This window comes from Peromyscus maniculatus, chromosome 1, assembly GCF_049852395.1.
Source record: "Peromyscus maniculatus bairdii isolate BWxNUB_F1_BW_parent chromosome 1, HU_Pman_BW_mat_3.1, whole genome shotgun sequence".
NCBI lineage: Eukaryota > Metazoa > Chordata > Mammalia > Rodentia > Cricetidae > Peromyscus > Peromyscus maniculatus.
This window is the reverse complement of record NC_134852.1, coordinates 8,938,760-8,951,643: the sequence shown is the minus strand read 5'-3', so window position 1 is coordinate 8,951,643 and position 12,884 is coordinate 8,938,760. Positions and strand designations below refer to the sequence as shown.

Here is a 12,884-nt window from a genome sequence, read left to right as displayed (position 1 = left end):
CAGCTTGAGAGGAAACAGTGGTGGAGAGAAGATGATTTCCAGGGACTTGGGGAGTCATATGAGGAATCAAAGCATATATCTCTATGTTGGGTAATATCATGGGGAACTGAGCTCCAGATCCATACATAAAAGAGGGTGCAAGATGGTTTGTTCTAGTTACTGTCCTGTGAAGAAACACCATGGCTAAGGCAACCCTTATAAAAGAAATTTTACTGGGGGCTTGTTTACAGATTTAGAAGATTACTCTATGATCATCATGGCAGGAAGCAGAGAGATATGCAGCTAGGGCAATAACTGAGAGTCTTACATCCATATCCACAGGCAAAAGAGAGAGACACAGAAAGAGACAGAGACAGAGACAGATGGAGAGAGATGGCAAGAGAGACAGAGACACAGAAAGGGACACACACGGAGACAGACAGATGGAGACAGAAACAGAGAAATAGAGATGGCAAGAGAGACAAGACAGACACACATGGAGAGAGAGAGAGACAGAGACAGAGGTGAGAGAGGATGGTGAAGTGAGAATAATGGAAGAAGACATAGAGACTAGATGGCCATAGAGGAGCTTTGGGAAAAACTTTAATTTGTCTTGTGTCCTGTTGGGGAACACACAATACACATCCACACCTCAGTCATGTGAAGAAAGAGAAGGTAGCCAAAGAGAGGGGTCTCATGAGAAACCCTGTCCACATGTTGATCTTAAAAATTAAATTATTTTTAGACAATTTTGCACATGTATACCTTGCATGGTGGTCACTACCACCCCCACCTTTCCACCACTCCTGCCCATGCCCTCATCCCCACAAATCTCTTATGTTCATTTTGTTTTGTGACCCACTGAGGTTAACCAGGTCCATCTGTGTGACGGTGGGTTTGGAGCTATGCTCTGGAGCCTGTAGAGGGCAGATACCTAAAGATGGAGATTTCCTCCCTCTCACAGAGTCTATCAATAGTCAGTATCTCAGAGCATATCATGATCTTGAGGTAATAAATTTCTATTATGTTACCAGTCTTGCAGTATTTTGTTGTGGTATTTCTAACGGACAATATGCACCATCTGTGTTTAAGATTTTGATACTTTGTCCATTATGGAAGTTGTGTTCATTTTGAATTTTTAAAATAGTGCTTTTATATATAATTTAACTTAGCAACTGAAGGTTTTTGTTTTCTCTGCATTCTTCTTTTTGATGTTTAAGATACCATGTTCAGTAACTCAAAAATTGTAAATACAATACAGAACCCTTGGATCTTGCTTGTGATCTGTTTGAGAGATTTGATTAGAATGAGTTAAGAATACAGAGTTAGGGCTGGTCAGGACCAGTTCCTCATTTCCTCGAGGAGGCACCTTTACCAAGACCAAGTTCTGACTCTAGGTATAGGGATATAAAATATTTCTAACTTGCATGATATTTTGCTTAAGATGACAGTTTTCTTGCCATAAACTAGAATAGGGAAGATTCAACATGTCATAAACTCACTCTAAACCAATCCATTTAATCTCGGGTTGAATAGGGTGTTGGGAGATTATAATTTTATAGTAAGTTAGAAAGTTCTGCTAATAGGAAAAGAGAAAATAAAATTCAATTTGGAGTCCCGCCTCCAGCAATGGGTACAACCATCAGTTGCCTACAGTGCAGTGAGTGACATGTATGTCAGAGTTTAGTCTAGTTTCTCGATATTACTCCCCATTAAATCTTTGTATTAAACCAGGCATGGCAGCACATGCCTGGAATCCCAACTCTTGGGAGGCTGAAGATGGAGGACCAAGAGTTTGAGGGTATCTTGGGCATGTAGTGAGACTCTGACTCACAAAACAAAACAGCCCCAACCAACCAACCAACCAAACAAACAAAAAATAACAGTAAAAAGCCTTATAGCATTTCTTTGGGTTTAGGAATATTCCTTGATACGTAACAGGACATTTAGCTTTAGAGATGGATTTAACCTGCCTGATGTGTCTGTATAGAACAGAAGGGTGATCCATATTAGTATATTAATGGGACAATCAAATAGTTCAAAGCAGAAAAAGCTGCTGGACCCTATACCCTATATCAAGACTCAGGAGTGTCAAGTTCTGTGTTGTATTCATGTACCCATTCATCAGTGGGTTTCCTGATATCGCACTGATGACTAAGAACATAATCATCAAGCTGATAGACTCAATTCACATGAAACCCATATTACAGTTGGGAACATAGAGATGTGAACACTGACAGGATTCTGGTGCTATTATAGGAAATATCAAGGGCAGGTTCAGTGGCTCAGCTAGAAAAAACACTTGCCACCAAGCCTGATCATGAGTTCAATCCCCAGGACCCACATAGTGTATAGACAGGGAAACCAAGGTTTTGCTGAGATCCAGCTAGGACACACCTATGTCTCTGGACTATTTGTTCATAGCTTGCATTTTTACAGGTTGGTTGTGGCTACAATGGTTTTTGAACCATTTCATAATATTTTAGTTAAGTTTCTAATGTGATAAAACACCATGACCAAAAGTAACTTTGGGGGAAAAGGGTTTATTTCAGCTTACAATTCCATACCACAGTCCAGCACTGAGAGAAATCAAGACAGGAACCTAGAGGCAGAAGCTGATGCAGAGACCAGGAAGGGGTGCTGCTTATTGGCCTTTTCCTCATGGCTTGCTCAGCACACTTTCTTATAGAACCCAGGACCACCAGCCTAGGGATGACGCTGCCCACAGTGGACTGGGCCCTCTACATCACTTATCATCCAATAACTTGCACTGTAGGTTTTCCTACAGGCCAATATTGTGGGGACATTTTCTCAACTGATGTTCCCTCTTCCAAAATGACTCTAACTTCTATCAAGTTGACATACTACTAGCCAAGCAGTACATGTATACTTATTGGTATTGTTGTTTGGCACTTATTTTGAATGGGATTCTTGCAGACAAAGGAAAGAAGAAAGAAATAGGGATAGGCTAGCAAGGAGAAGGCTCAGCAGGTTAAAAACAATTGCTGCATATGTCTAACCTGTATTCAATTTTTGGAACCCACATAAAATTTATGTATTTAGGAACATATGTATACACATATACATATATGTGTAGCAACAGTTAATGAAAAAAGAGGCCATGCATTTGAAAGGGGGCAAGGAGGGGTATATGGGAGTGCTTGAAGAGAAGAAAGGGAAGAGAGGAAGATATATTAATCTCAAAAAATAACAGAAATAATTTTTAAAAAAAATGAAAGGAGAAAACTGACTGCACAAAGGTATCCTCTGACCTCATATGAGTGATATGACATGTGTGTGCACACACATCACACATGGACACACAATATAAAAAGTGAATTGAGGGTAGAGCTGAAGATATGACTCATTGTAGCCAGTCTTTCTTTGGACCAGCTCACAAATAACATGGAGACATTATTAATTATAAAGCTTGGCCTTAGCTTAGGCTTTTCTCCAACTAGCTTTTATAACTTAAATTAACCTGCTTTTACTAATCTATATTTTGCCATGTGGCCTTTACCTCTCTCCCATTATGTATTTCTGACTTGTTTCATGTCTTGCTGGAATCTCTAGCAAGCCTATATTCATCCCGAGTTTCTCTCTTTGCTGGGAAGCTCTACCTATTCTCTCCTGCCTAGCTATTGGCTATGGAGCTCTTTATTAAACCAATCACAGTGACACATCTTTACACAGTATAAAACAAATATTGTGCAGCGCTGCAGTGGTTCAGAGCACTTGGGTTCAATTCCAGGCACCCACATGGCAGCTCACAGCCATCTGTAACTCCAGTCCCTGGGGATCTGACACTAGGTACACACATGGTGCACAGACATACATGCCTGGAAAACACCCATCCACATAAAATAAATAAAATTAGAGAAAAAAAGACCAAAGTAATAAGGAAATATTCCCACGGCCAGCACATTGGAAGGTAGCTATTTTTAGGAAAGACCAGAGTGGTTAAAAGTATGGCTTTCAGTAAATAAGCATTAAAATATGCAAAGCTTGACAGAGACAGCAAGAATTTGCCTACAGTAGAAACTTAGAGGCTTCATCTCACCAGTGACACTACCCCTTCATTCCTGCAATGACCTCTTCCTTCCTCCAGGGGGCAGCATAAAGCTCATATGGTCCCAGGTCCAGGAGTTGCCTTCACTTCGCTCATAGATATTGCATCCCTTTGTTCCTCTTCAAGGGAACGTTGTACTCTCCATCTTCTCCTGCATTCCCAACTTGCTGATCTGTTGGTCCCCTCTTGATCCCTTTTCCTGCTGAGCCAGTCTTCAGCCAAAAGCCATACTATAGCCGTCAGGACCACGCATGCCAGACCAATCCGAATGAGATTCTGGGTAGTATGATCCCAGAAGGCCGAGTCTAGAGTCAGAAGACAGGGTGACTGCTGACAGAGGCTACACCCACCCCATCCCCCCTCTTCTGCTTTTCACTCCCGCTTTGCCTTGCACCTTTCTTCAGAGTCTACGCGTCTAGCTGTTTGCTTACCCTCCTGTAATCCTGATTCTTCAGTCGTGGAGTCGGACACCCAATAATCTGAGGATAAGGAAAAGAAGAAGGGATGAGTGAACAGAGGATAGTGTTGGATCCTTCCTTTGAAACATTCTTCTTTCTGTATATGGCCCATGGCATCCTATGGCTTTCCAATGTTGGTCCTCACCCAGAATTCCAAGTCCTAGGGCTTTATATGGCAATAGAGTAGACTAGTGAAGAGATGGACATACTCAAGTTTGGATTCACCCATAGCACTAATACATGTGTCGCCATGCCAGATGGAAACTCTTGGGAAGCCTCATTTTCCTCATCTATTCAATGTAATTTTCTTCTCACAGGAAGACAAATTCTTCACCATCTGAAGTGAGCTGCCCCCCCACTCCCCATCATCATTTCTGTGATGCTTAGGTTTAAATGTCAATTTGCCATACTCTATAGTTGTCTGAAAAGCAAGTTCAAGTTCAAATCTAATTATTGAGATCAGGTTGGCTTATGAGCACGTCTGTGTAGGATTGCTTTAATTATTAATTGATGTGTGAAGACCTAGTTCATTGTGGATGTCACCATTCTCTGGACATGGTTGTATGAACAGCATAGGACAGGAGAACACTTGATGAGATCAGAAACAGGTAGCATGGATGTGTTTGTTTCTCTCTGTGCTTGACTGTGGATCCAACTTGAGACCTCAAGCTTATGTGGTGAGCACTTCACTAATAGCCAATTCCCAGGTCCTTTCTGGTGAATTTGGAAGTGACTCACCAAGAGAATAAGCAGGGCCTGTGGGTGCAAGGCTGGTGTTCTCAACACCTAGAAATAGAAAATAATTCATTTTTTAAAAAGAATTTTAGGTCTCCTCCAGTATCCTTTATTCCTTCATCTTTCTCTGCCCCTCTGGTGTTTCCAAGTGGCTGGTTGGATCTTTAAGAAGCAGGGAACTCTTGGCTATCTTTTTAAAACAGTCACTGTCAAGGGTATCCTCTAGGGCTGTGGTTAAGACACAGGTGAAAGGGTCCTTACCTGAGATGAGGAGTGTCACAGGCTCACTGGGGGAAGACCATGTATAGTCACTGTAAGAGCCAAAACATCTGTATGTCCCTCTGTGGGCTCTAGTCATAGGGCCCATGGGGAACTCTGCTTGCCTGTTCCCATATCTTTGCTGGACTTGGTTGGATCGTCCTTCCTTGAGCAGAAAGAATTTGCTTGTCCCAGACACCAGATGGCAGAAGAAGGTCACATTCTCCCCCAAGGTTACTTCGTGCCCTGGGTGAACCTGGAGTTTGGGTGTGTCATACAGACCTGTGGGAGAAGGAGAGCTGGTATATAGAGAGCATTATCACACCCTGACTCCTCAATCTACTGCTTCCTTGTCCCTGTGACCAAATATCACTCCTTGGAATCTAGGCTGCTTCTGCTTCCTAAACTTGTGCTTGTCACAGATAGATCCATTATCCTTTAGGACTGAGGGACTTAGGCCATAGCTTCTGCATCTCTACTCTTTGGCTTTGAATTTGTTCCTCAGGACCCAAACCACTCACATTACCTAGAAGTCTGAAGATGCTCTGCCCCTACCCAGAACCATTGCTTCAGAAACTCTAAGACAGCCTTTTACATTTTAAATATTATCATTTTTTGATATTATAATTACACCATTTCCCCTTTCCTTTTCCCTCTCCCAAACCTCCTATCTACCCCACCCCCCCCTTGCTCCCTTTCAAACCGGTGGTCTCCCTTTTTTCAGTAATTGTTGTTACATATATATCTGTATATGTATACATATATATACACACATATATACTTACACACACACACACACACTCACACACTCACCCCCCCCCCCGTGAACACATGGACTGGCACACACTTGTGCAGAGGCAGTCAACACATGACACCGCTATAAAGCATTTGTATCCCTCACCTCTGGAACTTTTTCTTCTCAAAACCAGAACACTTGACACTATTAAACAACTCCCTTTCTGCCTTCCCAAGATCTGGCAACCTCCCTTCTACATTCTTGGTCTCTGTGAATCCGACTGTTCCAGGTGACTCAGTTAAGTACAGCCAGACAGTATTTGTCTCCATTAGCATAACATCCTTGGTGTTTAGTCACGTCGTAGTGTGTGCCAGAATTTTCTTCCTTTGCAAGGTAGAGTAATATTCCACTGTATGAATGTACCACGTTTTGTTCATCCATTTATTCACCAAGAGACAGTAGTGTTATTACTTCCTTTTGGTATTATTTAGTTTACTTATTTATTTAGTTTCTCTATTTTTCCTCTGTGTGATTGTGTATGGCATATGTAGTGTATGCTCCCGTGTGTGTATCAATGTGTGCACCTGTATGATCATGTGTGGAGGCCAGAGTTGGGTGTCCTGCTCTTTCACTCTTCATCTTATTCCCTTGAGACAGGGTCTATTGAACCTTCAGCTAGGCTGGTGGCTATGAAGCCACAGCAAACTGGTGTTGGTCCCGGCCCCGTTCTAGTGTTACAGACACACCTGACTTTTTATGTGGTTTCTGGGGATTTGAATTCAGTTTCTCATACTTGAACAGCAAGCTCTCTTATTCATGCACCATCTAACCAGTCACTTCTTAGCTATTGTGACTAATGCTCCCATGAACATGCATGTGCGAGAGCTATCTGTGCTTTTACAAGGTCTCTAGATAGTTTTTAAGCTTGGATAAATTTGAGAACCATGTGTGTGGCTACATTTTCTGATGAAACTCCATCACAGTCCAACCTCTTCCTGCCCAGCTTTGGTTCTCTTGTCTATCAGTCCTTAGTCTTACCCCAGCACACAGTGGCCTATTTTAGAAACATCTTTCAGAGATCTTGACCTAAGACACATTTGATGCCAGGACAGAGAGCTGACCCTTGTTGTTTACCCTTATAGGAAGTAGCTGCAATTGGACACATCCCCCTGACTTCCAGCCAAGATAAGCAGTGTCAGAGCAGTGGGGCTTTGTGAACACAGGCACTCCCCATGATTCATACCAACATGGCTCTCTCTATAAAAACCAAGACACTCACCAGTAACTACCAGATCCAGGGGATCGCTGGGTTCTGATTGAAGCTCCCCACTCCGATAGAAGCAAGCGTACTCCCCTGCAGTGTGTAAGGTCATTTGTGGAATGAAGACGTTTACTTTGCTCCTTGATCTATGTGACTCTGCTTTCTTCAAGTCCAAAATGCTTCCTCTAAAGAACAGTTGATACTCAGAGGCACTCTGAGGACCCTGGCACCAGATGTACACAGGGGTTCCTTTTGGGACCCTGGTACTGGGTTGGGCCCAGATGATGGGTTTCGGGAGATTCTCTGAAAAGGAACCAAAAGCAGGAGTCCCAGGTGAACCATTTCCTATCTACTCTATTTACCCTCAGCCACCAGCTTGAGGCCATCCATCATAGTGAGGCAGAATGCTCATCTCTGTTTCTGGGATGTTCTCAGATAGACTCTGAGATGAACCTGAGATGAACGATCCCGAGGCTCTCAAGGGAGGAAGGACTTACGTTCTTCTGTGTTGATCCTCTGGCTCAGACATAGCTCTAGAAAACAACAACAATGATACAATGTCTCCCCCCATCCCTGCTCTTGATTCCACCCCCTTTTATGAAGGACTTACGGAGGCAGAGTAGGGCAGTGAGTGTGGACGGCATACCACTGGTGAGTCTAATGCTGAACTGTGTGTGTGTGTGTGTGTGTGTGTGTGTGTGTGTGTGTGTGTGTGTGTGTGTGTGTGTATGTGTGTTTGGACTGAGTCCAGTTTGTGAGGGAGATGCACAGGATGTGGTAGGTGAGCTCCAACACCAATCACCATGGGACTTTCACACATTTTTTTTTTAAACAGAAAGGGTCACAGATCTCCACTGACCTTGGGCTTCAGGCAAAGTTGTGGTTCACACAACACATTTAACCACATTTTGAGTCTAAAAGGTTCCCTTGACCATCATCTGCCCAGTCTGAAACCCGTTTCTTGGTCAAACTTTAATTCATTTGGGGAAGGCATGGGGGAGATTTACAGAGCAAAATGTCTGAGGATTTCCCAAAATGGGAATTTTAACTGTGTGCAACATGCATGTGTTTGGATTTGATGATTGGTTTAATCAGAAAGCAACACTAATGCGTTATTAAAATTTTTGCTATTTTATTTCAGTAAAATGCTCTTATTCTATTATTTTTATTTTCATGTGCATATGTGGTGTGTATATGTATGTGTATGTATGTTTGCATGTACATAGAAACATCTGTGTGCATGTGTGCATGTAGAGAGGCCTGTGGTTGGTGCCATGGATCATCTTTGATTGCTCTTCCACCTTATTCACCGAGGCAGGGTCTCTCAATCAAACTCAGAGCTTACCAATATCTCCCTAGATAAGTGGTCCTGGGGATTCCTTGCCTCTGCATTCCCAGGCTGGAACTACAAGTGGGCTTCCATGTCCATGTGATGTTTTATGTGGGTTTTAGGGAGCTAGACTCAGGTCTTTATTCTAGCCTTGCAAACATTTTAATCACTGAGCTATCTCCCCAAACCTATTAGGTGTGTGTGTGTGTGTGTGTGTGTGTGTGTGTGTGTGTGTGTGCGCGCGCGCGCGCGCGCGCGCGTGTGCGCGCATGCGCAGATCTGTGTATTTTTGGATACAATGTTCCTCAAGAGCCAGGAACTTGCCAATAGGCTAGGCTAGCTGACCCATAAGCCCTAGGTATCCACGTCCTGCCTCCCCAGCACAGTGATCATGAGCATGTGTTACCACCCTTGGTTTTTATGTTTTAGAGATTTCATTTTAAATTATGTGTGTCCATGTGTGGGTATGTGCACGTGAGTGTAGTGCCTGTAGAGGCCTCAAAAGGGCCTCAAAAGGATTCTGTAGAGCTGGAATTACAGGTGGTCGTGAGCCTCCTGATGTGGATGATCTTCACTGCTGAGCCATCCTTCCAGGTTCTACCTGGCTTTGGGAGATTGAACTGAGGTCCTCACAGTTGTAAGGTGAGCATTTTACTGACTTGTTGGTCAGTTTGCTTTCTCTCCCTTTCTCCTCCATTAATGTTGGGGTTTGTTGGTTTACTATGTTGGACACCATGGATTCCTTCTTCCTGTCTTGCTTACCTCTTTCATGAAATTTATTATTTCCTGTATCCTTGTGACTGAGAACATCTTTCTTCCTCCTATGTGCATGATATTAATTTTGTCATCTTCTGTGAGGCTTGCTTGGTGATCATGACCAGCCTCAGTTTGTGTTTATCTTAAAATATCCTTACTTCCTTGTCAACTTCAAGGCAAAACTCTCCTGGATATAGCAGCATTAGTTGAGTTAATTGATTTCAAGTCTTGAAATACATCATCCCACACTTTTCTGCCTTTTGGGTTGCTGAGAGAGCTTACATTATTCTGATATATGTGCCTTTATAAATGAGCTGGTGTCTTACCCTTATGGCTAAAAAACTATTAAAAATAGTCTTTCTTTGTTTTGTGTTTTTGATATCTTGACTGTATTTTGTCATGCAGAGTTCTACTCTGATTATGTCTATTTGGAGTTCAAGATAACTCTTGTGTTTGGATGTCTAGGTCTTTCTCTCGACTTGGGAAACTTTCTGCTCTAAGTTGATTTTATAGATTATCTAGACCTGTGATGCATTTGACAACATTCTTGCCATCTGGTGGGGTCTCAGATTTTGTCTTTTAATCACCGTTCTACTTTCACTCTCGTTGCTGTGATAAGTTACCCTGGCAAAGGAAGCCTAGGGGAGAAATGGTTTATTTAGCTAACACTTCCACATTAACATCTACCACAACTGGAGCGTCAAGTCAGAATTCACACCCCATTTTCTCAAACTCACAATTTCTGACATTGTTGGTTGTGAGCATAGCCATCTTTCCAGCCCTCATGATTTCTTCAATGCTATGAATGTTTACATAATTTCTTTGAGATTTCCCCAATTTTATTAGCATAAATAAAGCTTTTTGTGTGACATTTAGCATAAATATGTTAATTGCATGTATAAAGCTTTTGGTATGACATTTCCTTATAGGCATGAACTATTTTGTGGTCCTGAAGATATCCATCCTCTCTGTTACTTTTTATTACCCCCTCCCATCTTCTCCTTCCACATCTCTAATAATCCCCATTTTACTTTTATGTCCTTTCCCCACTCCAAATACATATATAATAGAAAATATATGTTTCTGGTGTTTGTGAGACTGGTTTATTTCTTCTAACTTTTTCAATTATTGGTCCAATGGTGTCAAATACATTGGCACTGTGACAAGTCAGAATGGCTAGCATCTTTCAAAGTTGTAAATGTCAACTTTGTGCCCCAAATGAAGTTGTCATTTAATACAGTTTCATATTTCCCAAATAGGATTGGATTGTGACCTTCATTTGTTCTTGTGTTTATGTATTTAATTTACATTTAGACAAAACCAATACCTTAAAGACAAAGGAGGGGACTTACTATTGCAGCAAGCCTACCAGTTGTTTATAATTGGTGGATACACATTTAAAAATATCCAAATCCCTGTGTAGATGCGGAATGGGTGTCACAAAGTCCCACCCCTGGCTGAGGAACTGTTTAACCCATTGATGGCTGCTGGGAGAGGGAGTCAGTATTTCCCCATAGGGTGCAGTCATTGAGAGGCAGCCCATGTTCCAGGGCATGGCTCTATCAACCAGGCACATACTGGTCATACTAACTAGGTTCAGTGAGTTTTAAAATACAGCATATGAATTAAGTGGGGGGTGGGGGTGTGGGAGTGGTGGTATGGAGAAGGAAGGAACTGAAGGAGATGGGAGTGAATTTTATCAAAATATATTCACATATGGAATTCTTGAACAGTAAGAATAAAAATATAAAGAAGAACTATAAAGAATAAAGAAGAAAACCAGAGAAGTAAAAGAGAGGTCCTAGCCTGGTGGTGTAGACCTGTTATCCTAGCTACCCAAGAGGCTGAGTCAGGAGGATTGAGGCGATGCTCCATAAAAGAAGAAAGACTCTTGGTTTCGGTTACTCAAGCGTGGGCCTGATATGCTCAGAAGGGTTTCTCTATCTTGTGCTCTAATCTAATATTTGTTTAATCTAAAAGAAGCCTAGTGTAAAAGACAACTTTGTAATCTAAGAAGCAGTGTGAATATCCAGAGGGCCTGATCCAGTTGGTGGCTCCTCAGCTATTGGTTCATAGTTCATGTGTTTCCATTCGTTTGGCTATTTGTCCCTGTGCTTTTTCCAATCTTGATCTCAACAATTCTCGCTCATACAAACCCTCCTCTTTCTCGACAAATGGACTCCCCCACCTGGGGCCTGGCCGTGGATCTCTGCATCCACTTCCCTCAGTCTTTGGATGAGATTTCTAGCATGACAATTAGGGTGTTTGGCCATCCTATCACCAGAGTTGGTCAGTTTGGGCTTTCTCTCAACCATTGCCAGTAGTCTATTGTGGAGTGTCTGAGACAGTTGATTAGCTTGAACTGTTTGGGAGACATCCAGGCAGTGGGACCAGGATCTATCCTCAGTGCATGAGCTGGCCGTTTGGAACCTGGGGCTTATGCAGGGACACTTTGCTTAGCCTGGGAGGAGGGGACTGGACCTGCCTGGACTGAATCTACCAGGTTGAACTTAATCCCCAGGGGAGTCTTTGCCCTGGAGGAGATGGGAATGGGGGGTGGGCTGGGGGGAAGACGGGGGGGGGGCGCAGGAGGGGGAAGGACAAGGGAATCTGTGGCTGATATGTAAAATTAAATTAAATTATAAAATAAAAAATTATAAAAAATGAAGTAGTGTGAATAAAGGTCATACTCTGTATATACCAAACAGCACAGCAAATACAATAACAAAAAAGAATGAGGAACTGTTGTCTTAATTTACAGGAGTCTCATAAGGTAGAAAATTATGTTCCTGGCCGTACTTACTCAGAACAGCACACAAAGCCATAATCACATATCATCATTCTGTACCCACATGAGGTTTCCAACATATTTTGTGTGTGGGTCATTGATTTCAACACCTCGATGATTCCAGCACATAGTCTTAGACCTGGTCACCACATCTCCCTTCCTCCGACCCCCCGCCCCCCGCCACATTCACACACTTCTTGAGTCAAGGCATAAATGTGTCACACAGGTGAAATAGGAAATGTGGTAAAACTGAGATTGTGCATTCAGCTGAGCTTGAAGGCATGACTTACATTGTATGTCCAAAGTATAATATGATTGATTGTAAGCTTTTCCTAGAGGTCAGCTAATTTTGAACAGGCTGAGTATATAGGATGTCAGAAGAATTAGTACATAGCTCTGAAGATCTCAAAACACATAATTGATTATAAATTGGATGAGAGTTTGATGTGTAAAGGCAAACTGTAAATAGCATTTCTTAAAAAAGAATTCTTACAGAGGATCACAAGTTTGATGT

General features: G+C 42.3%; 1 protein-coding gene across 1 annotated transcript; it reads right to left on the bottom strand.

The window, feature by feature from the left end:
* Positions 1-2,517: 2,517 nt before the first annotated feature.
* LOC143272835 (natural cytotoxicity triggering receptor 1-like) lies at positions 2,518-8,221 on the bottom strand. The gene is made up of 7 exons (XM_076569087.1): positions 8,107-8,221; positions 7,994-8,029; positions 7,515-7,799; positions 5,503-5,781; positions 5,245-5,292; positions 4,480-4,527; positions 2,518-4,353 (listed from the first exon to the last, which is right to left on the bottom strand). The coding sequence occupies exons 1-7, from the start codon at positions 8,138-8,140 to the stop codon at positions 4,103-4,105; spliced, it is 981 nt and encodes a 326-aa protein (XP_076425202.1). The 5' UTR covers positions 8,141-8,221; the 3' UTR covers positions 2,518-4,102.
* Positions 8,222-12,884: the final 4,663 nt, after the last annotated feature.

What these genes read in the sequence shown, in the direction of transcription:
- LOC143272835 (XM_076569087.1), bottom strand. Translation starts at nt 8,140, where the DNA reads ATGCCGTCCACACTCACTGCCCTACTCTGCCTCC. An exon ending in CACTGCCCTACTCTGCCTCC is followed by an intron (nt 8,030 to 8,106) that starts GTAAGTCCTTCA and finishes GTTGTTTTCTAG; the next exon opens with AGCTATGTCTGAGCCAGAGG. An exon ending in AGAATCAGGATTACAGGAGG is followed by an intron (nt 4,354 to 4,479) that starts GTAAGCAAACAG and finishes TTCTGACTCTAG; the next exon opens with ACTCGGCCTTCTGGGATCAT.